Below are 27381 nucleotides of genomic sequence, written 5' to 3'. Positions count from 1 at the left end.
TCTTTTCCTTTCGGCTTGTCCCGTTAGGGGTCGCCACAGCACGTCATCCTTTTCTAAGCCTACCTCCTGCATCCTCCTCTCTAACACCAACCGCCCTCATGTCTTCCCTCACGACATCCAGCAACCTTCTCTTTGGTCTTCCTCTAACTCTCTTGCCTGGCAGCTCCATCCTCATCATCCTTCTACCAATATACTCACTATTTCTCGCCTGGACGTGTCCAAACAATCGAAGTCTGCTCTCTCTAACTTTGTCTCCAAAACATGGTACCTTGGCCGTCCCTCTGATGAACTCATTTCTAATTTTATCCAACCTGGTCACTCCGAGAGCAAACCTCAATATCTTCATTTTTGCCTCCTCCAGCTCTGCTTCCTGTTGTCTCTTCAGTGCCACTGTGTATTATCCATACATCATGGCTGGCCTCACCACTGTTTTATAAACTTTGCCCTTCATCCTAGCAGAGACTCTTCTGTCACATAGCACACCTGGACATCTTCCTCCACCCGTTCCAACCTGCTTGGACCCGTTTCTTCACTTCCTCTATAATGGTTGGAAATCACTGCTGTAGTTATACTGTAAATGGTCTAACGACAAATTTAAGTCTAACTGAGGAGATGGGGATCAAGCTTACACAAATAAATATAATATTTAAATATAATCAATATTTTTGAGCACCACTATATGTATTTTATAACCATATATGTTTCAGTGACACGGCACATAGTGTGCAGTATTCCTACACGTATATTGTGTGCCCCTTGCTCAAGTAGCTTTATAACACGCCGCACAGAATGTCTTTGCCGTGTCTGTTGGCTTGTCAAATAGGCAAAAGTACAGACAAAAGTACTGAAAAGTACTGTGTGGGTCTTTTTTTTCCTACTGCCCAGTGCATAGTAACCATAATAGACTAGTAGGTATATACAAGGAAATCCTCACCTCTTGTCTGCGCTGCTTCACCCCTGCACCATAACAGCTGCGAGATTTAGTTCTCTTGCTGGCGGTGGAGGGCCCGATGGCCGTAGGAAAAATACGTGGCAGCGCAGCTGGTTTCAGCCTCTGCCTAACTACACGTGTGTATCCAATGCTTCCAAGTCTTTCTCAAAACATGCCAGTTCAAAGTGATCAGCACAGAGTATGGAATGCTTGCTAGGCACCCATAGCTGACCACGTTTCTTCCTCTGTCGATTGACTTTCTCTATGCACTGGTCACGCATTCCTTTTTCACTTGGAAGACCAAAAAAACTCTTGCCACTGCCGGAACCATTTGTACAACCAAATGCCACACAATAAACCATCGTGACATTGCTAAATCATACGACAACAAATATATAAGGACGGGAACAACAGCACACAACGCCGAATGAACAAGCTGTTTGACACAGCGCCGGATAGAGCCGAAGAGACCGGAGGGTGCTGGATGCAAAAAAGCAGCAGGTGCATTCAGAATCATATTTATCGATTAAACTGCTGTATATCTGCTATCTAATCACTTCAAAATGGCAGATGTGGTTTGTAAAGGGGTTCTAGAGTTATCAAGAAAATTGTTTACATTTTTGTCCTCTGACCTTTAAGTTCAACTACGTTCCATAGACGTGCTATAGGTTTTACCTGCTTGTGCTGGAACTCCTAATAATAACATAGATTATATTAAAATAGGTGGAACAGTGGTTGACTGGTTGGCACATCCGCCTCACAGTTCTGAGGGCCCGGGTTCAAATCCGACCTGGCCTGAGTGGCGTTTGCATCTTCTCCCCGTGCCTGAGTGGGTTTTCTCCAGGTCCTCCGATTTTCTCCCACATCCCAAAAACATGGTAGGTTGATTGAAGACTCAAAATTGCCCATAGGTGTGAATGCGAGTAGTTTGTTTATATGTCCCCTGCGATTGATTGGCGACCAGTTCAGGGTGTACCCTGCCTCTTGCCCAAAAATAGCTGGGATAGGCTCCAGCACTCCCACGACCCTAGTGAGGATAAGTGGTATGTAAAATGGGTGGATGGCTATATTAAGATATCAACTAACAGGTTACTACATGTGTTTAGACAATATAAAAGCATCCCACCGCACCACTCATCAGTAGCACTGTCTTGCTCATTTCCCACATCCTGTCCTGCCCTGCCCTTTTCTGTCCTCTCTCATCTTGTCCTATTGGTTAGTTGTTGCATGTCCTGACCGGGTGTCCCTCCTGTCCAAAAATAAGAACACGATTTGACTTTTGTAACGTTACTTGTGGTCAAATATCTCGACTAACTATTGTTTTGGTGTGGTTGGCACCCATATTGCTCTTGTCCATTCTGTCCCTCTGTACGTCCCCAAAACCATTTTCTGTCCGGCTGAATTTTCAATAAACATCAGAATAATTAAACAATTCAAAACAAGCAGAGGGAATATTTCAAACTCTCGTTTGCTAAAAACAATAAAGTTTATCACTTTGAACATTCAATATCTTGTCTTTATAGTGTATTCAATTAAATATAGGTTGAACATGATTTGCAAATCATTGTATTCTGTTTTTATTTATGTTTAACACAACGTCCCAACTTCATTGGAATTGGGGTTGTAAAATAAAAGTACACAATTCCAACTTTTAATCAGGAATTTCTTTAGCAGTTTAACTTTGCATAATTTACGGTGGCACCATGAGATACGAGTTGAATTTGTTCCGTTACCTTGCTCTTATCTCAAAACACTCGTATCTTAAAACATATTTCCCATTAAAATGAATGGAAATCCATTTAATCCCCTCCAGTCCCCAAAATACAACCACATTTTTAAAAAAAATGTTTAAAAAGAAAGAAACAAGTAGCATTACATTGTAAAATATAGTCATAAAAACATAGAAGAGAATTTAATGTGCCTGTGCCTTTAAATGCACCTTTCTTTCTCTCTCTCTCTCTCTCTCTCTCTCCACACTCAGTCAACCCCCCCCCCCACCACCACGACCACCACACTCGCTCGACCTTCTCTGCTTCTCTGTGTCTCTTGTGACCAAGTCGGCAGGTATATGGCCAAAACATTTGTTTGACGTCTTTTAATAAAACATTTAAAAAAAAAATTGTACTCAACAGTATGGCATTGTGTACAATCACACAAACAACATTTGCGCCCCAGATGAGATTCAGTTCTTTAATAATGTTATGCGACGTCATATGCGATCGATCTGTTTTGGAGTGAATCCTCCACATCAATGGCTTGCATGTTCAGCAGACCTCCAGCGTTCTCGTCCACAGTTACAAATTGTTTTAAACACCCAGCTGGTGTTATTGTATTTTATTTTTGTATGATGTTAAATGTTAGCCCGTGTGCCCGGCTGTGGTGTTTTCCATCGTATGCTTGGAAGGCTGTGGTTGTTTTAGATTCACGTCGTTCTCTTTGTTTTATAGTTAGTTTTCAAGTAACTCCAACTGATAGGGGCAATGTTCTTTTTTTTAAGAATATTTACTTATTATATCAGCCAAAGTGTTGCTTCTTGTCAAGTGAGAGGAGCCTCCTGCAGCACTCGTTTCTCAAGTTTCTCAAGTCAAAGCAAAAACCTGGCCAGTCAACTGCTCATATCTAAAAAAAAAACTCATAAGCCGGGTCACTCATATTTTGAGGCACCACTGTATTATAAAAGAAGAGGCGGCCTTTGTTGGACTATTATGCACTCTTTAAGAAAAATGGAGTGAACATCAACCCAACCTACAACAATGGTAAAAAGTATGCAGAAATGAAGAAATTGCACACTGTCTCAGGGAAAGTTACAATCCATCCATCCATCCATCCATCCATTTTCTGAGCCGCTTCTCCTCACTAGGGTCGCGGGCGTGCTGGAGCCTATCCCAGCTGTCATCGGGCAGGAGGCGGGGTACACCCTGAACTGGTTGCCAGCCAATCGCAGGGCACATAGGAACAAACAACCATTCGCACTCACAGTCATGCCTACGGGCAATTTAGAGTCTCCAATTCATGCATGTTTTTTGGGATGTGGGAGGAAACCGGAGTGCCCGGAGAAAACCCACGCAGGCACGGGGAGAACATGCAAACTCCACACAGGCGGGGCCGGGGATTGAACCCGGGTCCTCAGAACTGTGAGGCTGACGTTCTAACCAGTTGACCACCGTGCCGCCGGAAAGTTACCAATACATGAAAAAAATTGTTGGTCCCCTTACGTTCTGGAGCTGATGCTACATCCTGCGCAGTGTACAATGACATCTCTAGACGAACAGGGCTTTCTGAAATGAAGTGTTCTTTCCAGTGTCTCAAAGCCTGGTTGCTTTACTACATGGGCTCGCAGTAGCACGCCATCTTATTTGTGGATCATGTAACTGATCCTCTAAGGACAAAGGTTAATGGATCATCAATTTTCTGACTGCTGTGCATCAATTTTCTCTTTACCGTTGCCGCCTCATCTACTGATGCACTTTCGTCTCTGGATTTGTCTAACATTAGTCCATGTCCACTTTTTGCATCGCTATGTGTCTGCAGGAAGCTGACTCTGTGCGAGGCCCTGACCTTTGTCCTGCTACTCGTCGCTCCCGCCTGCCTGTCCTCCCTGCAGAACGTAAGTCATCAAGACAAGTCACTGCACGGCAACATCTGAAAGCCTCTGCTCATTTTCAGTGCCTCTCAGGGGCTGATTATATAATGAGGTAAGCCTGCTAAGAGTACTTTAGTAACACAGAGTTACAAAACACAATAATTGCAGAAACTCAACACAAAATTCCATTTAATGTCATACTACAACATATCCATCATATATGACAGAAGAAGCATTATACTGCCAACCATCTGCAGTCTATCCCAGCTGACTGTGGATGACAGGCAGACCACACCCTGGATTGGGTGCCAGTTAACCACAGGGCACAGGGAGGTGGAATTCTTTCCCATTCACAGACATGAATTCAGACAACAGTCACGATGGGATGAATGTATTGCATGGTGGCAATGTGCCACTACATAATTTTATTGGCATGTACAGTATTCACATTTTTGCCTGTTTATTCACAAAAGTTGTCTTCTGCAATTAACCAACCACACACATCTCAGAGGAAACACACATACCACTAGTGACACACTGAAGCAGGAGGTTACTTATCCAGTGCAAAGAGAGCAGTTCCGGGTTTGTTTGCTTGTCCTTCACCCTTTCCTCTCCATCCATACTGACAAAACACTCATTTTATGTCCACATTATTATAGTTCGTCAGTCAGTCAGTCAAGTTAATTTGTATAGCCCTTAATCACGAAAGAGTCTCAAAGGACATCACAGTCCCACATTTGGCAATTATTGATGAAATCGCCTAATCTAAACCCCCTCATCCAGCAAGGAAAAACACAAAACTCCATTTGGGGTGGAAACAAAAAAACCTTCAGAAGGGATGACCAGGCTATCATATAGTCTGGTGCTGTACAATGTTCATTACGATGGCAAGATGCTGTACCATGTTCATTAAGATGGCATAAGAGTCAATTTAAAGAGATAAGGCGCTGCAGGGTAGACGCCCCCAGTGGTTCTGCCTCAGGACCTGGCCTGGTCAGTCGGAGCAGAATCCTCCATGGCAACGACTCCGGGGGAAGTGGTCCACCTCAGATCTCATTCCAGTTGGTCGGTGCAGAACCCAAATAGCAACAGCCTGAGATTCAGTCAACGTCACCAAGCACTCTCTCTAAGTAGGGGACGAGGGGAGAGCAGTAAAACAGGCCTACATGCCAAGGAGTATAAATAAGTCTTAAGTCGGGATTTAAACATTCTACTGAGGTAGCAGCTCTAATATCTGCAGGTGCAGGTAGGGCATTCCAAAGTACTGGAGCCCAAATAGAAATTGCTCAAGAGCCTGCGGATTTCTTTCTGGTTCTCGCCATGTTCTGTACCGCTTGTCCTCACTAGGCTCACAGGCATGCTGGAGCCCATCCCAGCTATCTTTGGGCGAGAGGCGGGGTACACCCCGAACTGGTTGCCAGCCAATCGCAGGGCACATATAAACAAACAACCATTCACACTCACATTCATACCGACGGGCAATTAAGAGTCTTCTTTGGGATGTGGGAGGAAACCGGAGTTTCCGGAGAAAACCGGCAGGCACGGGGAGAACATGCTAAATCCACACAGGTGAGGCCGGATTTGAACCCAGGTCCTCAGAACTGTGAGGCAGATGTGCTAAACTGTCTACCACCGTGCCGCCTCCTTTGTAAATGTATACATACAAAAATAAAGGTTGTGGCAGGGCATGAATAAAAACCCAAAAGATTCCACCAAATCAACCTCTTTTGAACTGTAGCTTTTTTACTTAAAGTTTGTAATATTCAGTGTCTTAAATTATTTCTACAGGAGGTATTTATTTTCACAGAACTGGTGCAAAGGTGGCACAGCATTTTAGTACATTAATGTGCTCGTTTGGCCATCACACGTCCATTAAGTGTCGTTTACTTTTATTGAAAAATAGCAGTGAATGTGTTCTCCATCCCCACGGGCTGGAATGGACCCTCTGACAGGCCAATTCTGGCCCACGTGGCGTATATTTGACACCCCTGCTCTACACAGCTCAACAGTCTACCAAGCGTCCCGTGTACACCCCCCTCAATGGTATATCCTCCATGTTCCGCTATGGACTCTGCATGGCAAGGGCATCCTTCTCCTTGAGCCAGGCGTACCATCTCCTTGGCGCCCAGTTGTTGTAGTTCTGTCTGATCCATAGCCAGTTGCTGTTTTTTTTTGGTAGCTATTAAAAGCGGCTTAATAGTCTGCTGGAGAGAGTGGGCCTTCACTCCCATTATCCTCAACAGACTGGTCATAGATGTTGCAACAAAACCTCTCGATCCCACCTCTACTGGGAAGATGAAGCTTCAGCTCCCAGGTTGGAATAGGTGTATTTCTTAGGATCGTGAGCTGGTCCTAAGTATCTGTCACCTAAGATCTGTTCTCACACAGATCTTCAATAGATCTTTGGAGTTGTGTGAAGTCCTATCCTACCTCAAACGCTCCACCATCATCCCAATACCCAAGAAACCTGCAATTTCAGGACTCAATGACTACAGACCTGTCACCCTAACATCTGTGGTCATGAAGTCCTTTTAATGCCTTTTGCTGGGCCACCTCAAGAGAGTCACAGGATCCCTGCTGGCCCCTCTGCAGTTTGCCCATCGAGCAAATGGTTGATGGATGATGCAGTCAACATGGGACTGCACTTCACCCTGGAAGACCTCAGGGACCCATGTGAGCATCCTGTTCGTTGACTTCATCTCTGCGTTCAACATCATCATCCCCGAAATCCTCTCCTCCAAGCTTCTCAAGCTCAACGTTTCACCTGCCATCTGCTAGTGGATTTACAGCTTCCTGATGGGTAGGACACAGCAGGTAAGGCTGGGGGACACCACCTCATCCACATGCACCATCAGCACCGGGGCCCCCCAAGGATGTCTCCTCTCTCCGCTGCTATTCTTACTCTACACGAACGACTGCACTTCAACGCACCCTGCTGTCAAACCCCTGAAGTTTGCAGATCACACCACAGCCACCACTCATCAAAGACGGTGACGAGTCCGCGAATTGACAGGAGGTGGAGCGGCTGACCAGAGGTGGGAGCAAATCACATATGTGCAAGTCTCAAGCAAGTACCAAGTCACTGTGGCAAAAAAATCAAGCAAGTCAAGTCGCCACTAAAGTCATTTAGTCATTACTTGGTTTAAAAAAAGTCGCAACTCAAGTCATACAATCTTTCTCCAGTCACAACATATATTGGAGTGGTAATAAAATGTTATTTAACATTTTTTCCCCCATAAATCATCCATCCATTTTCTTTACCACTTATCCTCATTAGGGTCACAGACTGCTGGTGCCTATCCCAGCTATCTTTGGGCGAGAGGCGGATTACACCCTGAACTGGTCACCAACCAATCGCAGGGCACACATACACAAACAACCATTCACACCTATGGGCAATTAAGAGTCTTCAATCAACCGACTATGCATGTTTTTGGGATATGGGAGGAAACTGGAGTACCTGGAGAAAACCCACACAGGCACGGGGAGAACATGCAAATTCCACACTTGTGAGGCCGGATTTGAACCCGGGTCCTCCGAGTACGTGAGGTGGATGTGCTAACCAGTCGTCCACTATGGCGCCTCAGTCAGCCTTTTTAATTTATTTAGAAACACTTACTCTGGACAATTGACAATTGTCATTAGATTTAAGGTTATGTTTCATATGCTGTGGTCTCAATTTTAAAAACATGGTGCAGACAGCTTTCTCACAGATCCGACACGACAGATGACATTTTAATGGTGACTTCAATAACCACGTTCACTAGTATGAAAATTATTATTTTATTAAATTATTATTTTTTATTATTATTTATTTTATTATAATTGTTCACACGTAGCAACAATTTATACTGTACTTAGTAATAGTGGAACGCTCTTTTGTCAATGACTTTTTTATCACAGTGTTTGTAATGCCAATGATCCCATCCAGCAAACCTATAACGGACCTTGAATCTTCGAGTGCAGACTCTTTCGTCATTACCGCAAACGTCACCGCAACTTTTTAATTATTATTATTTTTTTATCTCCACAATGCTAGCAATGCCACTTCACTTCTTCTGAATTCTGCGGTTGGCCTTATAGTTTAGGTGCTACTTTCCCCTCTAGAGTGCATGAGAGAGAGAGAGAAAGACTTTTGTGTGCCTATAAACCGAAAGGTTCGGACAGTTATCATAAACCGTTCCACCCCTAGTTACGTTACTTAGCTGTACTAAAGCATTCACAATCACATCATTTTTGTTTTTAATAATCCCAAACCAGTCGATGAAACTTAATGTTTGACCAGCTATCTAGACTGTTAAATTAGCTTACCTGTCTTTGTGAGTTTTGTAGTGATGGATGAAGTTTGACGTAATTGCTGTTGTGTCGTTAATGCACGAGTTGCAAGCCATGCAGGTTGCCATCCACTTTTTGCAGACTTCATCGACAACATAATCCTTGAATCCAAGTTGTATTATCTTTGGAGCTCCTTCCATTGTTGTTCGTACGGGTGGTTACGTCACACTAGCAAGTGCACAACAATACAGATTGTGTTGCCAGGTTGCCGCGAATGACCCACAAAACGTTTCTTACTTTAAAAAAATAAAAGGCAAAATGTCTCAATTAAAATGCAGATTTCCAACTCGAAACGAGATGGCTTGTCAAGTCATGTAGTTTAAGTCAAAGTCAAGTCTCTTGGCTACAAAGTCTAAAGTCAAGTATTTTTAAGTATTTGGCAAGCAAGTCATAAAACTTGCAACTCGAGTCGACTAGAGTCAAGTCATTTGACTTGGATCCCACAATCTCTGCGGCTGGCGCTGGTGCGGCCAACAAAACCTGGTGCTGAACATGCTCAAGAGGGTAGAGATTATCATGGACTTCTGTAAACGTCCTTCGCCACAGCTGCCCCTCATACTGTCCAACTACCCTGCGTCAACTGTCAAGACCTTACAGTTCCTGGGAATTAGTTTCTCAGGACCTGAAGTGGGAGACCAGCATCAACTCCATCGTCAAAAAGGCCCAGCAGAGGATATACTGAGGAAGCATGGCCTGCCACAGGAGCTGTTGAGGCACTTTTACACAGCAGTCATTCAATCGGTTATGTGTTCATTGATCACAGTCTGGTTTGGTGCTGCAACAAAGAAGGACAAAATCAGACTGCAACGGACAGTCAAGGCTGCCGAAAACATTAATGGTACCCACTCTGGAGGACTTGTACACTCCCAGGACTAAAACAAGGGCATGCAAAATTCTCTTGGACGCGCCACATCCTGGTCACCACCTATTCCAGCTCCTTCCCTCAGGTAGACTGTATCAAGCAATGCAAACTAAAACCGGCAGACATTCCAACAGCTTTTTCCCTCTTGCCATTAACTTTTTAAAACAGTCAACTCATAAATTTAATTGTAACATGCTGCCAATTTTACACATCTCTGTTGGGACACTTCTACATTATTTGTACACTCACTGTTTAATCACAGTGCACTGTTTGCGTACTGCTGTTGCTTACTACTTGCCACTCATGTGTTTGAGTACTCTCTGCACCATTTGCACAATTGCCACTGTACCAGATCATTGCACTGTTAGTCACTTTAAACTCCTCTAAATTGCTTGAGGACTGCATAATTTGCACAATTGCCATTATATCAGTATCAACACACTAGTGACAGACTACAGGATTTTAGCCCCGATACTAGCTCGATGAGCTATCGCAGTCGATTTCCAAGATCGGGCCTGACATATTTTGTCGGGAATGACAAAACTTCTTGTAGTGTGCCATAATCCACGACCCACGATTTGGCCCTACAATAGCGCTATGACGCCGAAATGAAAAGTCGAGCATGTTTGATTTTTGGGATATCTTCTGTGTAGTGTGATATATCAGCAACAACTCTCCAACAGTGCACCTTGATGTCAACCAATAGGATTGCATATTGTGACCGGCGCATCACCTCCAGTGCTTGCAGTTGTCAATAAATTTGCCCTCCGTTGTCAACATTTATTCACGCGCACAAACCAATGTTTACTGAAACTTCAGAGCATGATGCGACAGAACACCAGCCTGTTTATGGACAGCCCTTAGTGCTAGCACGCTAGGGTACATAATGTTTTGTTGCCTGCTTACCGAGCCGTATCGTTTTAAAAGTATGTCAAGCAATCCTTGAATGAACGTCCTCTCCCGAGCACCGGTGATGACCACAACACGTTTTTCCTCATTTCGTACCCCCCCACAATACATTGGCATGATCCATTGTTGTTGTCATCGCCATGGTAATGAGTGGATCTGGTATCTGGACCGGTGACAGGTTATCTAGTTCTGCCTCTCCAACAGTGTTTGATTTGACAAGATAAAGCCCAGTGTGGTATCAGTGGTATCGGAATACATATCGTGTAGTGTTGCCACTGTCTTACCGAGATACGGCAACATTTTATGACAGTAGTCTGACATAGTGCAATCGTGAAAGACCAAATTTGTCTTGTAGTTTGATCCAGGCATAATGCACCCCTATGGGGGCAAAAGCCAGTGCAAACTGTAGGCCAGTCCCAAGCCCGGATAAATGCAGAGGGTTGCGTCAGGAAGGGCATCCGGGTTAAAATTTTGCCAAACAAATATGAACAAACGCTCAAAGAATTCCATCCCGGATCGGTCGTGGCCCGGGTTAGCAACATCTGCCGGTGGAAATTCATCTACTGTGGGTCGAAGACGGAGAGGTTGAAAGCAGGTTCTTAGGCAGAAAGAGAAGAGGAAAGCAAAGAGCCTAGAACTGAATGTGGGGACTTTCAATGTTGAGACTATGACAGGAAAAGCTCGGGAGTTGGTTGACATGATGATGAGCTGAAAGGTTAATATATCGTGTGTCCAGGAGAGCAGTTGGAAAGGTAGTAAGGTTAGAAGGGGCAGGGTTAAAATTATTTTAACATGGCGTAGATGGGAAGACAAATGGAGTAGGGGTTATTTTAAAGGAAGAGTTAGCTAAGATTGTCTTGGAGGTGAAAAGTAGTAAAAGTATCAGCTCGAGTGATGAGGCTGAAACTTTAAATTGAGGGTGTTATGTATAATGTGATTAGTGCCTATGCCCCACAGGTAGGATGTGACCTAGAGGTGAAAGAGAAATTCTGGAAGGAGTTAGACGAAATAGTTCTGAGCATCCCAGACACAGAGAGAGTTGTGATTGGTGCACATTGTAACGGACATGTTGGTGAAGGAAACAGGGGTGATGAAGAAGTGATGGGTATGTTTGGCATCCAGGAAAGGAACTTGGAGGTAGATGGTGATAGACTTTGCAAAAAGGATGGAAACGACTGTAGTGAACACTTTCTTCCAAAAGAGGTAGGAACATAGGATGACCTACAAGAGTGGAGGTAGAAGCATGCAGGTGGATTACATTTTACGCAGATGATGTAATCTGAAAGAAGTTACTGACTGTAGGGTAGTGGTATGGGAGAGTGTTGCTAGACAGCATAGGAGGGTGGTGTGTAAAATGACTCTGGTGGTGGGGAGGAAGATTAAGAAGACCAAGGTAGAGTAGGGAACCATGTGGAGGCAGCAGAAGAGTGTGGCTTTTCGAGAAGAAGTGAGATGGGCTCTCGATGGACAGGAGGAGTTTCCAGAAGACTGGACCACTACAGCCAAGGTGATCAGAGCAACAGGCAGGAGAGCTGAGAGATGTCAGCTAAAAAGAAGTGGGACACTGAGAGGGCTCAGGAGAGGAGAAAGGAATGAATGGAGATGCAACGTAGGGCAATGGTAGAGGTGGCAAAGGCCAAATGAGGCATATGATGACATGTATGCCAGGTTGGACACTAAAGAATGAGAAAAAGATCAAAACATGTTGGGCAGACAGAGGGATAGAGTTGGGAAGGATGTGCAGCAGGTTAGGGTGATTCAGGATAGAGATATTGACTGGTGCCAGTAGTGTGATGGATAGATGGAAAGAATACTTGGAGGAGTTCATGAATGAGGAAAGTGAAAGAGAAGGAAGAGTAGAAGAGTGTGACGGGGCACGAATTAACAATGATTAGTAGGGGGGAAGTTAGAAAGACCGTAAAGAGGATGACAAAATGGAAAGGTCCTTTCCTAACTCCTGTGGAGTTATGGAAGCATCTAGGAGAGGTGGCTGTGGAGTTTTTGACCAGCTTGTTCAACAGAATACTTGCGGGTGAGAAGACGCCTGAAGAATGGAGGAAAATTGTGCTAGTGACCATTTTTAAGAACAAGGATGATGTGCAGAGCTGTGGGAACTATAGAGGAATAAAGTTGATGAGCAACACATTGAAGTTATGGGAAAGAGTAGTGGAGGCTAGACTCTCAAACATGATCCCCGTGATGGATAGGCGGACAGATGAGGTTACACTGGAATCCCCGTGGACCATGATTTTCCCAGATGACCTTGTGATCTGCTCGTGAAAGCAGGGAGCAGGTGGAGGAACAGTTAGAAAGCTGTAGGCATGCACTGGAAAGGAGAGGAATGAAGATTTGCCGAAGACAGAATATATGTGCATAAATGAGAGGAATGAAGGGGGAGGAGTGAGGCGACAGGGAGAAGAGATAGCGAGGGTGGAGGACTTTAAATACTTGGGGTCAACAGTCCAGAGCAAGGGTGAGTGTGGTTAGGAAGTGATGAAACAGGTTTCAAGAAGGTTGGAACGGGTGGAGGAAGGTGTCAGGCGTGTTATGTGACAGAAGTGTTTCTGCTAGGATGAAGGGCGAAGTTTATAAGACAGTGGTGAAGCCAGCCATGATGTACATCTTAGAAACAGCGGCATGAGGGCAGTTGGTGTTAGAGAGGAGGATGCAGGAGATAATCTTTGAAACTGGCAGCCTTGATGAACTCTGCACTATTTGCATATCCAATACTGGCCACTCGTGCTTGAGAACTATCTGCACCATTTGCCCAGTTGTCACTGTTACAGATTATCGCACAATTAGTCACTTTAAACTGCTTTAATTTCTTGAAGACTCAGCACCATTTGCACAATTGTCACTGTACTAGATTAGTCATTTCAAACTGTTGTAAATTGCTAGAGGACTCTGCATTATTCGCACAATTGTCATCATCATTATATCAACATTACCACATTACCGGTAACCTTTCATCGCTCAGAGACTCGCAGTTGTGTGTTTTTATCTTTTTACGTCTCAAAAGTGTCATACTAGAGCAGCTCCAATTTCTCGTGTGTTTTTTAACATACTTGGTAATTAAAGATTATTCTGATTCTGATTCTTATCCACAGACTTTTGTATTCCTCAGAGCCAGGCCTCTCTCTCACGCTCTATGCACAAGTAATTATAACATCTTAAACTCTTCTGCAAAGACTTTCCACAAGGTTTAGGAGTGTTTTTATGGGAATTTATGACCATTTTTCCAGAGGTGAATTTTTGAGGTTACACACCGATGTTGGTTGAGAAGGCCTGCCTCTCAGTCTCCGCTCAAATTCATTCAAAAGTGTTCTATAGGGTCAAGGTCAGGATTGTGCAGGCCAGTCAAGTTCATCCACATCAAACTCTCTCATCTGTGTCGTTATGAGCCTTGATTTGTGCACTGATGCACAGTCATGTTTGAACAGAAAGAGGCCATCTCCATACTGTTACCACAAAGTTGGAACTGTCCAAAATATTATTTTCCATTATTATTAGGAACGCTGAATGCTTCAGCATACCAAGACATTTTGGACCATCAAACAGGTTGGGGATTACCCTTTCCTAATCCAACATGTCTGTGCACTGGTGCACAACGCAAGGTCCATGAGGATATGGATGAGAGAATTTGGTATGGATGAACTTGACTGCCCTTAACCCGATAGAACACCTTTGGGTTGATTTCGAGTGGACAGTGAGCCAGTCCTTCTCGTCTAACAGCTGTGTGTCACAAATATGCCCCTGGAAGAATGGGCAAAAATTCATAAAGTCACGACTAAACCTTGTTGAAAGCCACAAGAGTTGAAGCTGTTACAGCTGCAAAGGATAGACCAACATCGCATTAAACCATATGGATTTAGAATGAGGTATCACGTGAAATCATATGTGACTCAAGGCATGTGAGCTAATACTTTTGAAAATATAGTTTCGGCTTGTCCCGTTGATGTAAGCCTATCTCCTGCATCCTCCTCTCTAACACCAACTGCCCTCATGTCAGGAAAGTTTGATTTCCACCACTTCCAGCTCTGCTTCCTGTTGTCCCTTCAGTGCCACTGTTTCTAAGGCATACATCATGGCAGACATCACCACTGTTTTATAAACTTTGCCCTTCATCTTTGCAGAGACTCTTCTGTCACATAACACACCTGACACCTTCCTCCACCTGTTCCAACTTGCTTGGAGCTGTTTCTTCTCTTCCTTACCACACTCGCCATTGCTCTGGACCGTTGACCCCAAGTATTTATAGTCCTCCACCCTCACTATCTCTTCTCCCTGTATCCTCACTCTTCCCCCTCTACCGCTCTCATTTATGGACATAATTACTCTTACTTTGGCTAATCTTCATTCCTCTCATTTCCAGTGCATGTCTCCATCTTTCTGTCCCTCCACTTGCTCCCTGTTTTCATTGCAGGTCACAATGTCATCTGCAAACATCATGGTCCACTGGTATTCCAGTCTAACCTCATCTGTCAGCCTATCTATCACCACTGCAAACAAGAAGGTGCTCAGGGCTGATCTCTGATGCAATCCCACCTCAACCATAAACTCCTCTGTTACACCTACAGCACACCTCACTGCTGTTCTGCTGCCCTCATACATGTCCTGTATTATTCTAACATAAGTCTCTGCCACTCCAGCCTTCCGCATGCAGTACCACAGTAATTAAAGCCGATAGGGTGTCTACTGAACTTATTAGTAAATTAACTCCATATCACATGCATGTTAGGGGTGTACGGAGTTGCTGAGCCGGCACATCAAGGAGGTTGAGCCTGCCCCCCCACCCGTCCAACAGGGGACCCAACCAGGGGGACTCCACCGACCCCCCCAGGACCCAAGGAGGTCCCAAGCCCGACAGAAGCGCCTCGACCAGTTCCAAGGGGAAGAGCACGGGCACCGGACCCCCCCCCCCCCCTCCCCCACACGCCCAATCCCCGACTATCCCCCATCCAGCAAGCCCCCCCCCCCCCCCTGCCACCACCACCCCCACTACACCCAGAGAGTATGAGGGCCACACCCACCAACAGCAACCACCCAAAAACGAAGGCCGCCAAAGCAAGCCCATGTTAAGCACCCCTCGTGGGCAAGGATGGGCGAGGGCGCCAAGAGTGGGGAGAGGAAGGCGGGGCCCAAAGTGGGGGTGGACCCCACCCCTCCGCGGCCCAACAACCGGAGTGGGAGGCCCAGGAGTCAAGCCAAGAGAAATGAAAAAACCCACCACCCACCCTATTGCTATGGTTACCCCGATTGGCAACCATTATCCCTGTACCGTGATTGTGTGTGGTGGGGTGTAGTGCATTAAAATTGGAGAAACTGGTGGGGGTGAGGCGAGACGCGGGTCAGTATTGGTGAAGGTTACGGAACCGTCACCTTCACCCAGGCCAACCAGCACCCCAAGGATGTGCGAATGTATGTAGTGCATTAAAAATCCGTGAGAGAAAGGCATGGCAAGCCAGGGAGCAGGCTGAAGTGCCGGGACACCTGGCCTTGTGTCCTCCCCAGCCTGACCCTGCCCTCCCCCCAACGGGACATTATAACTGGAGGACCGGCAGAGTAGTGAAGGGGGGGAGCCTGAATGAGATATTAATCTGCCCAATGTGCGGAGTATGTACAGTGTGATTATGAAAAATGTTCAGAGTGTGTGGAGTAAGAGGCTAGACTTGCGGATCTGGAGATGCAACGTAGGGCAATGGTAGAGGTGGCAAAGGCCAAACGAGGCATATGATGACATGTATGCCAGGTTGGACACTAAAGAATGAGAAAAAGATCTGGCCCGGCCCGGCCCGGACGGTAGGGCCGGGGGAAACTCCTCCCCACCCTACAGCTAATTCCAACTCCCTCCCAACCCCCAACCTAATGCAAATAAATGCAAGTGACCCTGCACAGTGGTCTAAAATGACAAGAAATGATTTGGTCACATTCCATAATCCATGGCCCAATGGTTAAGATCATTGCCTGCCACCGTGGGGGACCTAGGTTCAAGACCCCGACTGGACCATCCGCCAACATCCCCTGGACTCATGGCTGTGGTGTCCTTGAGCAAGACACTGATTCCCCGTTTGCTTCAGCTGCCCCCTGCTCCAGTGTGTTCCACTAACGTGTATGTGTTCACTGTGATGGGTTAAATGCAGAGAACAAATTTTGTGTACATGCATGCATGTTCATGACAATAAAAGGTGATTCATCATCATCATCTTCATAAGATTTACATGACACATTACATTACATTACATTTCTGTATGACCTTCTTTCCCAGGCAAACAGAATCAAGCTTCAAGGTTCACCATTTTAATGAAAGGGGACCAACGTTTTTTAAAGTTATCTATTTGCTTATTATGTTTGGCAGAGATAATTTCTCATGTTATATACTCTATGGCAAGATTTTGCCATTGGTTAAAGTTGATAGGTTGTTTATTTTTCCAGTTTAACAGTATTGTTTTTTTTAGCGATAGCTAGAATTACAAGTATTGGTTGAGCATGTTTATTTGGAAGATCTATACCTTTTAAATCACCCAGCAGACAAAGATTAGGAGAAATTGGAATCCTACAGTTCAAAACTGAAGAAAGTTTCGGTGTAACAAGTGACCAGAAGTGCTGTACGGGTGGACAATGCCAAAGAGCATGCAAATAAGTGTCCGGAGCATTTTCAGTATAATGAGTGCATATGTCTGATTTTGAATATCCCATTTTATGCATACTGTATTGCGTAACATGTGATATATGGAGTACTTTGAACTGGATTAGCTGTCAACTACCGTTTTTTGTCATTCAGAATGTGTTATGTGCTACAGATTTGTGCCTCGTAATCAATGTCAGTAGACACTGAGAGGTCTTTTTCCCATTTTATGACTGGTAAGTATATTAAATTAGTACTTGAGATGATTTTTTATAGTTTTGAAAGGAGTTTTTTGTTTTGCGGAAATAGTTCTACTATCTTCTGAAGAAAAATGGGTAGTTCTAATGTATTCGGGTGTGTTGAGAAGCTTTTTAGGATTGTTGTTCTAACTTTATAGTTTTGAAGGAGATTACCACCACTAATTTGAAATTCTTGCAATAAGCTTTCACGTAAAATGAAAACATAATTTTTTAATAAGTGATGTAGGAGGTCAATTCCACTTTATTCCCATGTGCTGCAGTAAATGGATATTTTGTTAATCTCAAAATCGGTGATTGTGCCAGATTGGGGAGGAATGATATGGTGCTAACTGAGATTGTGTGGTTTCTAGACTTTTCCACCAAACTGATAAAGTGGCAGTAATGATCGGATTCTTGAAACAATTGTGGCATTTGAGACTGGTGCTGATAAATGGGTCTGAAAGTTTGGTGATATTGCAGGCTATCTGTTCTAGTTCCATTGTTGTTCAACATTAGGACATAACCATTTAATGAGGTACTGTATTTGGCTAGCTAAGTAATAGTCTTTGAAGTTGGGTGCATTAAATCCCCCTTCTGCTTTGATAGTATATTCTGATAATTGTGTAAATGTCTTAATGAAGTTAAAAACTGTTTGAAGTGATTCCTTGGGTTCTTGTAAATAAAGAAGGATATAATCTGCGTGAAGATTGATTTTCTGTTCTGACATAGGAGTACAGATACCTTTTAATATTAGTGAAGCTCTTGCCAGTGGTTCGATGCAAATAGCAGGGGCGAGAGAGGACATCCTTGTCTAGTTCCTCTTTGTAAAGTGAAACTTTATGATGTGACCCCATTTGTGGTGACAGCTGCTTTGGGTGAGTTGTATAACGCTGCGGTACAGTGAATATAAGAGTCACCAAAGCCAAATTTCTAAAGTACATCAAAAAGAAAAGACCAGTTAACTTTGTCAAAAGCTTTTTCTGCATCTAGCGACAAGACAATAGTTTTTAGATGATTACGCTGAGACATACTTATTAAGTTTACCAGTCTCCTGATATTGTTGGTGGAGCTCTGTCCTTTAATAAAACCTGTTTGGTCAGAATGTATTAACGACGGGAGATTTTTTTCGGTTTTGTTGGCTAAAGCCTTAGATATGATTTTGATGTCCATATTTATTAGTGATTAGCGGTTGGTAATTAGCTGGATGAGTGGGTTCTTTCCTTGGTTTCAGTAGTAGTTTTATTGCAGCTTTATTCATATGGCTTCTAATTAGGCCTTTATCTTTGATCTCTATCACGATTCTGAAAAATAGTGGTTCTAGTATACACCAGAAATGTTTGTAGAACTATGAGGAAAACCCATCATTGCCTGAAGCTCTCCCTGTTGTCTACCTATGTAACTCTGCGAGGGTTAATGAGGCATCTAAAAACTCTTTACTTTCTGGTTTATTGAGGGATGTTTAGGTTATTGAAAAAAGTTTCAATTTTGTTTTTATTTGTCTTTTTATGAGTTGAACATAAGCTACTGTCGCAGTATATATAAAATATATCATTAATATCCTGTGGTGATTGAATAAATTTGCCATTTGAATCTTGGAGAGATGTAATTCGTGTTTTTTCTTTGTTACATTGAAGTTGGTTTGCGAAACATTTTCCAGATTTATTATTGTGCTCGAAATTAGTGTATCTTTTTTTTTCTTAGTCCTGTTCAGCTGTTAGCTCAACCAGAATGGAGAATCTGTATCTCTTTTATGCTGGAACAGTTTTACTGTGTCACAGTGGAGTTTTAAGCTAGTTGTGGTTTCTTACTATTATAATTTGATATTTATTGAGAATCAGTCGATCAGTCGGCGGCACGGTGGCCGATTGGTTAGAGCGTCAGCCTCACAGTTCTGAGGTGCGGGGTTCAATCCCCGTCCCCGCCTGTGTGGAGTTTGCATGTTCTCCCCGTGCCTGCGTGGGTTTTCTCCGGGTACTCCGGTTTCCTCCCACATCCCAAAAACATGCATGAATTGGAGACTCTAAATTGCCCGTAGGTATGACTGTGAGTGCGAATGGTTGTTTGTTCCTATGTGCCCTGCGATTGGCTGGCAACCAGTTCAGGGTGTACCCCGCCTCCTGCCCGATGACAGCTGGGATAGGCTCCAGCACGCCCGCGACCCTAGTGAGGAGAAGCGGCTCAGAAAATGGATGGATGGACAGTCGAACAGAAGAAAGGTTCTAGAGGGGAGTAAGAAAAGAATACACAAGACAAAGCCCTAACTATGAACAAGATGAGAAAAGTAAATCCTTATATATCTAGAACAATGACACATTAGGTATGAGTGTCGTATGGGGCAGTACTGCTACACCCTGTGAGAGAAGGACAGGACAAGGACAGGAGAAGAAGCATGCAGGACAAGGGTCGTGAACCAAGCTGTACAATTCAAGTGTGGTGGGAGTGGCTATGTAAATTATAAACGTCTATAGGACGAGAGAGTGAGTGAGGGGATACAATTGCATATTCATGAGTTATTTGTCGCAATAAGTGGGGCCCCACACCCAACGAAAAAGGGCTATGTGCCTACGCACACATGCAAGTGAATTGAGACCGTTTCGCATGCACAATGACTGACAGAAGTGTCGTGGAATTGCTGTGCATGCATCGCAGTGGCTGAGGACCTCACCCAATCAATCGAGAAGCGGGTTCGGGCCAAGGAGTCCACCCGAGACCAGCCTGACGCACGGGACACATCCCACACCGAGGGCCCCAGGGCGGTCCGCCGGCCCTCACCCAGGTGCAACCAGCCACCCAGAGGCTGCAGGGACCCAATGCCACACCCCCAGCAAACCCGCACCACTACCCCCAATCAACCCTCTCCACCCTCAGGAGAGCAAGACGTGCCCCTCCAACCTGCAGGTACAACGATGCAGCCAGTCCCCACCCAGCCCGAGGGTGGGATGGTGTCCCTTGTTTGTTGGAAAGGAGGGTGGATAGGGGCAATAAGGGTGGGGGGCAGGTGGGGGACCAGGGAGCAGCCGGGGACCATGAGAGGAGAGCCCCAATGCCAAGCAGTCATCCAGCCCGGGGGGCCCGGATGACATTAAGCTAGTGAGAACTCCCCCCTGTTACTATGACTACCAGGTCCCCGACTGGCAGTCATTGGCCATAACCTGTGTATCAGTTCTAATTGGTTCGTGGTCACTGATGATGATTGGATGTATTTTGGAGGTAATTCTTTGAGCTGCCGAATTGTTTGAGAGAAAAATATCTATTCCTGAGAAAGAGCGATGAACCAACGAGAAAAACGTGTATTCTCTTTTTGTACGGGTTTTCAGTCTCCATATGTCAAAAGTCCAAATTCGTCCATATACTGCTGTAATATATTGCCGCATATTGGCTGGTTGCTATTTTTGAGATTTGAGCGATCTATTAGGGGATTTAGACGGCACGGTGGGCGACTGGTTAGAGCGTCTGCCTCCCAGTTCTGAGGACCGGGGTTCAATCCCCGTGTGGAGTTTGCGTGTTCTCCCCGTGCCTGCGTGGGTTTTCTCCGGGCACTCCGGTTTCCTCCCACATCCCAAAAACATGCATGGTAGGTTAATTGATGTCTCTAAATTGCCCCTTGGTGTGAATGTGATTGCGTATTGTTGTTTTTTTATGTGTGCCCTGCGATTGGCTGGCAACCAGTTCAGGGTTTTCCCCCCCTCCTGCCCGATGATAGCTGAGATAGGCTCCAGCACTCCCGCAACCCTCGTGAGGATAAGTGGCTCAGAAAATGGATGGCTATTAGGGGATTTAGCGTAAGGTTAAAGTTGCCTCCCATGATAATTGCAGAATTGGCTGACAAGTTAAGCAAGTATTAAAAGAGCGTGTGAAAAAAGGCTGGATCATCTTTATTAGGAGCATATACATTAACAATTGTGTAAAGTTTATTAAATATTGTAGCCGGTATAGTTATGTATCGGCCTTCTGGATCTGCTACTGTACTATTTATTATGAAAAGTAGTCTTTTATGGACTAGTATTGAGATTCCTTTTTGTCTACTGTTATAAAAGGCCGAAATAGCCTGAGTGAAATTAGAGTCAATGAAGCTTTTTTCTTCTGACCCAATAAGGTGCGTTTCTTGTAATAGGAGGAGGTCTGTTTTAAATTTAGTGATATAATCTATAATCTTAATTATCATCTCTTTGCCTGGGATCGAATGCCATTGACATTCCATGACACAAAAGTTAAGTGTGACATATAATGGTAATTTTAAATAGATTGGGTAATATGTATTCTTTGTTCTTGTTGTTTTTGACAGTTTTCGGGAATTTTTTTGGTATTGTGTTGACAAATGTTATTTAAAGAGGGTGATAATGATGCTATATTTAAGTACAGCAAAGCCAGGGTACATAGACGGGTAGCAAACAAACACTGAACATAGAAAAAAAAACAGTGACATGGGGATAATATGGTGTGTGGTGGTTGTTTGTAGTCCACAAGAAGAGTTTTGAGCGACTTGTGTGTTTAGTGTGTTTGGAAACAAGCAGAGCAGGAAAACAGACAGGTAGGAGTGAGAACTCATGCTGGTGGCATGTGTGATTCCGTTCTTTTGTTTGACTAATTAAAAGTGGAAAGAATGAAACAATACAATACGCTGATCGTACTTATCTAGAAGAGCCAGGGCGTGACGTTGCCATCACGAAACAGTTGGCCGTCGACGTATAGCTTGTCGACAACTAGACACGTTCATTTGCCTTTCTCACAGTGGTTCTTCATCATCGGTTACAAGATTTTACGCTTCTTGTTGATTTCCTTGGGGAACTGATCGTTCATTCCAAAGGAAGTCCCCTTGAGCTCACGATCTTTTGATTTCACAAACACTTTTTGCTGAAAGTCTTCAAACTTTGCAATGATGGGACATGGTTGATTTCCTGGACGAGGGCCTCCCAATCGATGAACACGGTGAAAGGTAATCTTGTCGACTGTATCTTGCTGTATCTTGAGCGCGGACATCATGAATTTCTTAATCTGCGCCTCTGGGTCTTCCGGTGCGTTTTCTGAAATGCCCAAGAATATTAGATTGTTGCGCATGCTTCGTGATTGAATGTCCAGTGTCGTTTCTTTCATGATTTTATATTGCAGTCTAAAAGTTTGTAATTCCGCTGATGTTTTTATCATGTTTAATCAGAGCTTCAGTGTTACCTAATCCTAGCTCCTTGACCTGTTGCTGTGTGAGCTCCAAGCTGTTTCTGAGTTTGGTGATCTCTTGGCGAAGCAAGTCAAGTTTAATTGACCATTTCTTGTCGATTGAGAGGAGGACACTAATCTGTCTCTGTCGAATCAAGTAAGTCTACAGTCGAAGTTTTTTTTCTCTTCAGCGGCAGCTCGATGCGGGGCCCGGAATTCTCCATGACAGACTAGCTGGCGTTGATGTAGCTGCGGGAATCTCAAGTGGCTCTCTGTGAGTTACCGCTGCTAGCGAAGCTGGTGAAGGAAAAGAGGAAAGAACAAAGCGACAATCTGCCGCTGAAAAAGAAAAATACTTACGAAAAGAGACATTTTGTCTTGTAATAGCTGCTTTTCCAAGTCTATGAAAGGGGCGCCGCCATGTTTTTCGTCTTCTGAAATCACGCAATCTCTTGTGTTGTCACAGCATGGTCACCTCTCCCTCCATCGATCCAATTAATGTAAATTAAATTTTCAATTAGTGTATCTTAGCTGTTTTTGTAGGAACTCCTTTCTTTTTGATAATATGCAATCAAGTTTTTGTTTAGCATTGTAAAGTTGGTTCCTAAGTAGCTCTGCTGGATTCATTGCATATTCCTCTGTGAGTTGTTTGATTTTTATCTCCAATTCGCTTTCCAATTTTTGTTTTTGTTTTTTCTTGTAGGAAGAGTATGAAATGATTTTGCCTCTAATTACAGCTTTCACTGTTTCCCAAAGTAAGGATGGGGATATCGTTGTGGAATTATTCATAAAGAAAATCTTCCCATTACTTCCTTACAAATATATCGAACTCTGGATCTTTCAGTAGAGAAGTATTAAAGCACCAGGTTGGAGAAGGTATCATGTTTGATTCAAGTATGAGGCAGAGAGAAATTGGAGCATGATCACTAATTATTATTGGATGTATTTTGGAAGTGCTGTTTTGAGCAATTAGGTTATTTGTGAGAAAGTAGTCAATTCTAGAGAAGGAGCGGTGAACTGAAAAAAAGAAGTATTCCCTTTTTGTATTATTTTTTTATTCTCCATATGTCGGCGAGTCCGAAATCGGGCATATATTCATCTAATATCCAGGAAGACTGTGATTTGAATTTTTTTAATTTGAGCCGTCTATGGTTGGATTAAGTACTATATTAAAGTCGCCACCTATAATAATTGTTGAATTAGCTGACAAATTGGTCAGATGTGAAAAAAGTGTGTGAATAAAAGTTGGATCATCAATATTAGAGGTGTATACATGAATGTGTATAATTTGTTAAATATAGTGGAATGAGCAATTATGTATCGGCCTTCTGAGTCAATTATTGTGCTATTTAGTGTTTGCCTCTGAACGAATGCCATTTATATTCCATGAAACAAAAGTTATACTAGACATATTAGTGAAAGTGGGATAATCTGTGTGAGTGTATCATCTATACATGGGTGGGTAAGGTAGACAACTCTCAGAAATATTATATGTCTAATGGGAACTTTCTTACTGTGTAGCTGGTATGAAGTCGTGTTAGGAGGTATTATGTATTGAGGTATTGAACGTGTTGTATATGAGTTCAGCATAGAAAAAACATGGAAACAGAAGACGGAAATATATCACAAATTAAACATACAAGCACAAGTAGCATGCGAATACATATGTGTACGGTGGGGGCAGGGAAGGGGGAGTGAGTATTCGGTAAGTGAGGGAGTGGGGGTGCCATAAAGAAGGGAAAAAGAAATACCAAAGAGAAAGATAAGTAAAAAGAAAACAAGGGAAATGACCCATGTCAGTGAGTGCAGGGTGCAATAGGACGTGCACGATTCCCTTTTTTTCCCTAAACAAATTACCATAATTTCTCGGGTATAATGCGCACCCACTCTAAATTGCCTGTAGATTTGAATGTGAGTGCAAATGGTTGTACCCTGCCTCTCGCCCGAAGATAATTGGGATAAGCTCCAGCACGCCCGTGACCCTAGTGAGGATAAGTGGAATGGAAGATAATGCGCACCCATGGATAATACGCACCCCCAAAGTTCACCTCAAAATTCTGGAAAACCTTTCTACATATGTACAATGCATTTTTAAAATGCATGATTTTTCTTCTACCCATATGATCAAAACATTAAGTATTATCTATATAGTTCTGGGGACTGGGGTTCAAATCCTGGCCCCGCCTGTGTAGAGTTTGCACGTTCTCCCCGTGCCTGGGTGGGTTTTCTCTAGCATTCTGGTTTCTTCCCACATCCCAAAAACATGAGTGGTAGGTTGATTGAAGACTCTAAATTGCCCGTAGGTGTGAATGTGAGTGTGAATGTTTTCTGAACGTTTCTATGCGCCCTGCAATTGGCTGGTGACCGGTTCAGGGTGTACCCCGCCTCCCGCCCGAAGATATCTGGGATAGGCTCCAGCAGCCCGCGACCCTGGTGAGGATAAGCGGTTAAGAAAATGGATGGATGGATATTCTGAAGTTAAGCACTTTATTTGAATATGTAATACTTTCTTTTGATTTACTTGCTCTTATTTTGAAATTCACAGCCCTACTTTTATTTAGTAAATGAGAAAACCCACAGTATGCATCATATGTTTGATTACCCAGGCAGAATTTGTAAGATGGGTACAATTCTTTAAAGAAAACATGAAGGGCCAGGCGAAACACATTTAATTTTATTTTAATGGGATTAAAATTAAACTGTGAAGCATTTCAGAAAAGCATTATCATTTAACAAAACATAACCATGAAGAAATTAATAATGGTTGTTGTTCAGTCATCATTCGTATTTAAAAAAAACCAAAAAAAAACCAACAACAATATTTAACAAATTCTGCCAGGGTATGTAAACTTATGAGCACAACTGTACACATATGCAGTCATACGTACCTCTGTCGTATTGGAATGAAAGTGTAGGCTACACCTTTTTTCAGAACCTCTAGATGGTGGCATACATTCATAAAATGTGTTTTTTAAATTTCCCCCTATACCTATGTATAATGCACACTATGGACGTTCGACAATTTTGGGGGGAAAAAATTATACATTATATAATTGCGCATTAGGAGAAAGGTTGATATATTGTGTGTCCAGGAGACCAGGTGGAAAGGCAGTAAGGCTAGAAGTTTAGGGGCAGGATGCAAATGGCTGTAGTGAACACTTTTTTCCAGAAGAGGCACGAACATAGGGTGACCTACAAGAGCGGAGGTAGAAGCACACAGGTGGATTACATCTTGTGCAGACGATGTAATCTGAAGGAGGTTACCAACTGTAAGGTAGTGGTAGGGGAGAGTGTGGCTAGACAGCATAGGATGGTGGTGTGTAAGATGACTCTGGTGCTGGGGAGGAAAATTAGGAAGACAAAGGCAGAGAAGAGAACCATGTGGTGGAAGCTGAGACAGGACGAGTGTTGTGCAGCTTTTCGGGAAGAGGTGAGACAGGCTCTCGGTGGACGGGAAGAGCTTCCAGAAGACTGGACCACTGCAGCCAAGGTGATCAGAGAAGCAGGCAGGAGAGTACTTGGTGTATCTTCTGGCAGGAAAGGAGAGAAGGAGACTTGGTGGTGGAACCTCACAGTACAGGAAATCATACAAGGAAAACGGTTAGCTAAGAAGAAGTGGGACACTGAGAGGACAGAGGAGAGGCGAAAGGAATACATTGAGATGCGACACAGGGCAAAGGTAGAGGTGGCAAAGGCAAAACAAGAGGCATATGATGACATGTATGGCAGGTTGGACACTAAAGAAGGAGAAAAGGATCTATACAGGCTGGCCAGACAGAGGGATAGAGATGGGAAGGATGTGCAGCAGGTTAGGGTGATTAAGGATAGAGATGGAAATATGTTGACTGGTGCCAGCAGTGTGCTAGGTAGATGGAAAGAATACTTCGAGGAGTTGATGAATGAGGAAAATGATAGAGAAGGGAGAGTAGAAGAGGCAAGTGTGGTGGACCAGGAAGTGGCAATGATTAGTAAGGGGGAAGTTAGAAAGGCATTAAAGAGAATGAAAAATGGAAAGGCAGTTGGTCCTGATGACATACCTGTGGAGGTATGGAAGCATCTAGGAGAGGTGGCTGTGGAGTTTTTGACCAGCTTGTTCAATAGAATTCTAGTGCGTGAGAAGATGCCTGAGGAATGGAGGAAAAGTGTACTGGTGCCCATTTTTAAGAACAAAGGTGATGTGCAGAGCTGTGGCAACTATAGAGGAATAAAGTTGATGAGCCACACAATGAAGTTATGGGAAAGAGTAGTGGAGGCTAGACTCAGGACAGAAGTGAGTATTTGCGAGCAACAGTATGGTTTCATGCCTAGAAAGAGTACCACAGATGCATTATTTGCCTTGAGGATGTTGATGGAAAAGTACAGAGAAGGTCAGAAGGAGCTACATTGTGTCTTTGTAGATCTAGAGAAAGCCTATGACAGAGTACCCAGAGAGGAACTGTGGTACTGCATGCGGAAGTCTGGAGTGGCAGAGAAGTATGTTAGAATAATACAGGACATGTACGAGGGCAGCAGAACAGCGGTGAGGTGTGCTGTCGGTGTGACAGAAGAATTTAAGGTGGACGTGGGACTGCATCAGGGATCAGCCCTGAGCCCCTTCCTTTTTGCAGTGGTGATGGATAGGCTGACAGATGAGGTTAGACTGGAATCCCCGTGGACCATGATGTTTGCAGATGACATTGTATTCTGCAGTGAAAGCAGGGTGCAGCTGGAGGAACAGTTAGAAAGATGGAGGCATGCACTGGA

At 43.8% G+C, this 27381-nt stretch overlaps 1 protein-coding gene across 3 annotated transcripts in view; it reads left to right on the top strand.

Moving 5' to 3' along the window:
- The window catches only part of adamtsl5 (ADAMTS like 5), a 103295-nt gene that overhangs the window by 22050 nt on the left and 53864 nt on the right, over positions 1–27381 (top strand). For all 3 annotated transcript variants that reach the window (XR_009787010.1, XR_009787011.1, XM_061764834.1), the window contains exon 3: positions 4463–4538. Coding sequence is in view for 1 of the 3 variants with exons in the window: in XM_061764834.1 (XP_061620818.1) it covers positions 4463–4538 (76 nt within the window). In the remaining 2 variants the exon portion in view is untranslated. The remainder of the gene's footprint in view (positions 1–4462; positions 4539–27381) is intronic.

The sequence above is a fragment of the Phyllopteryx taeniolatus genome, unplaced genomic scaffold (assembly GCF_024500385.1).
Source record: "Phyllopteryx taeniolatus isolate TA_2022b unplaced genomic scaffold, UOR_Ptae_1.2 contig_24, whole genome shotgun sequence".
Lineage (NCBI taxonomy): Eukaryota > Metazoa > Chordata > Actinopteri > Syngnathiformes > Syngnathidae > Phyllopteryx > Phyllopteryx taeniolatus.
The sequence above is the reverse complement of the archived record's forward strand: the minus strand, read 5'-3'. Positions and strand labels throughout refer to the sequence as shown.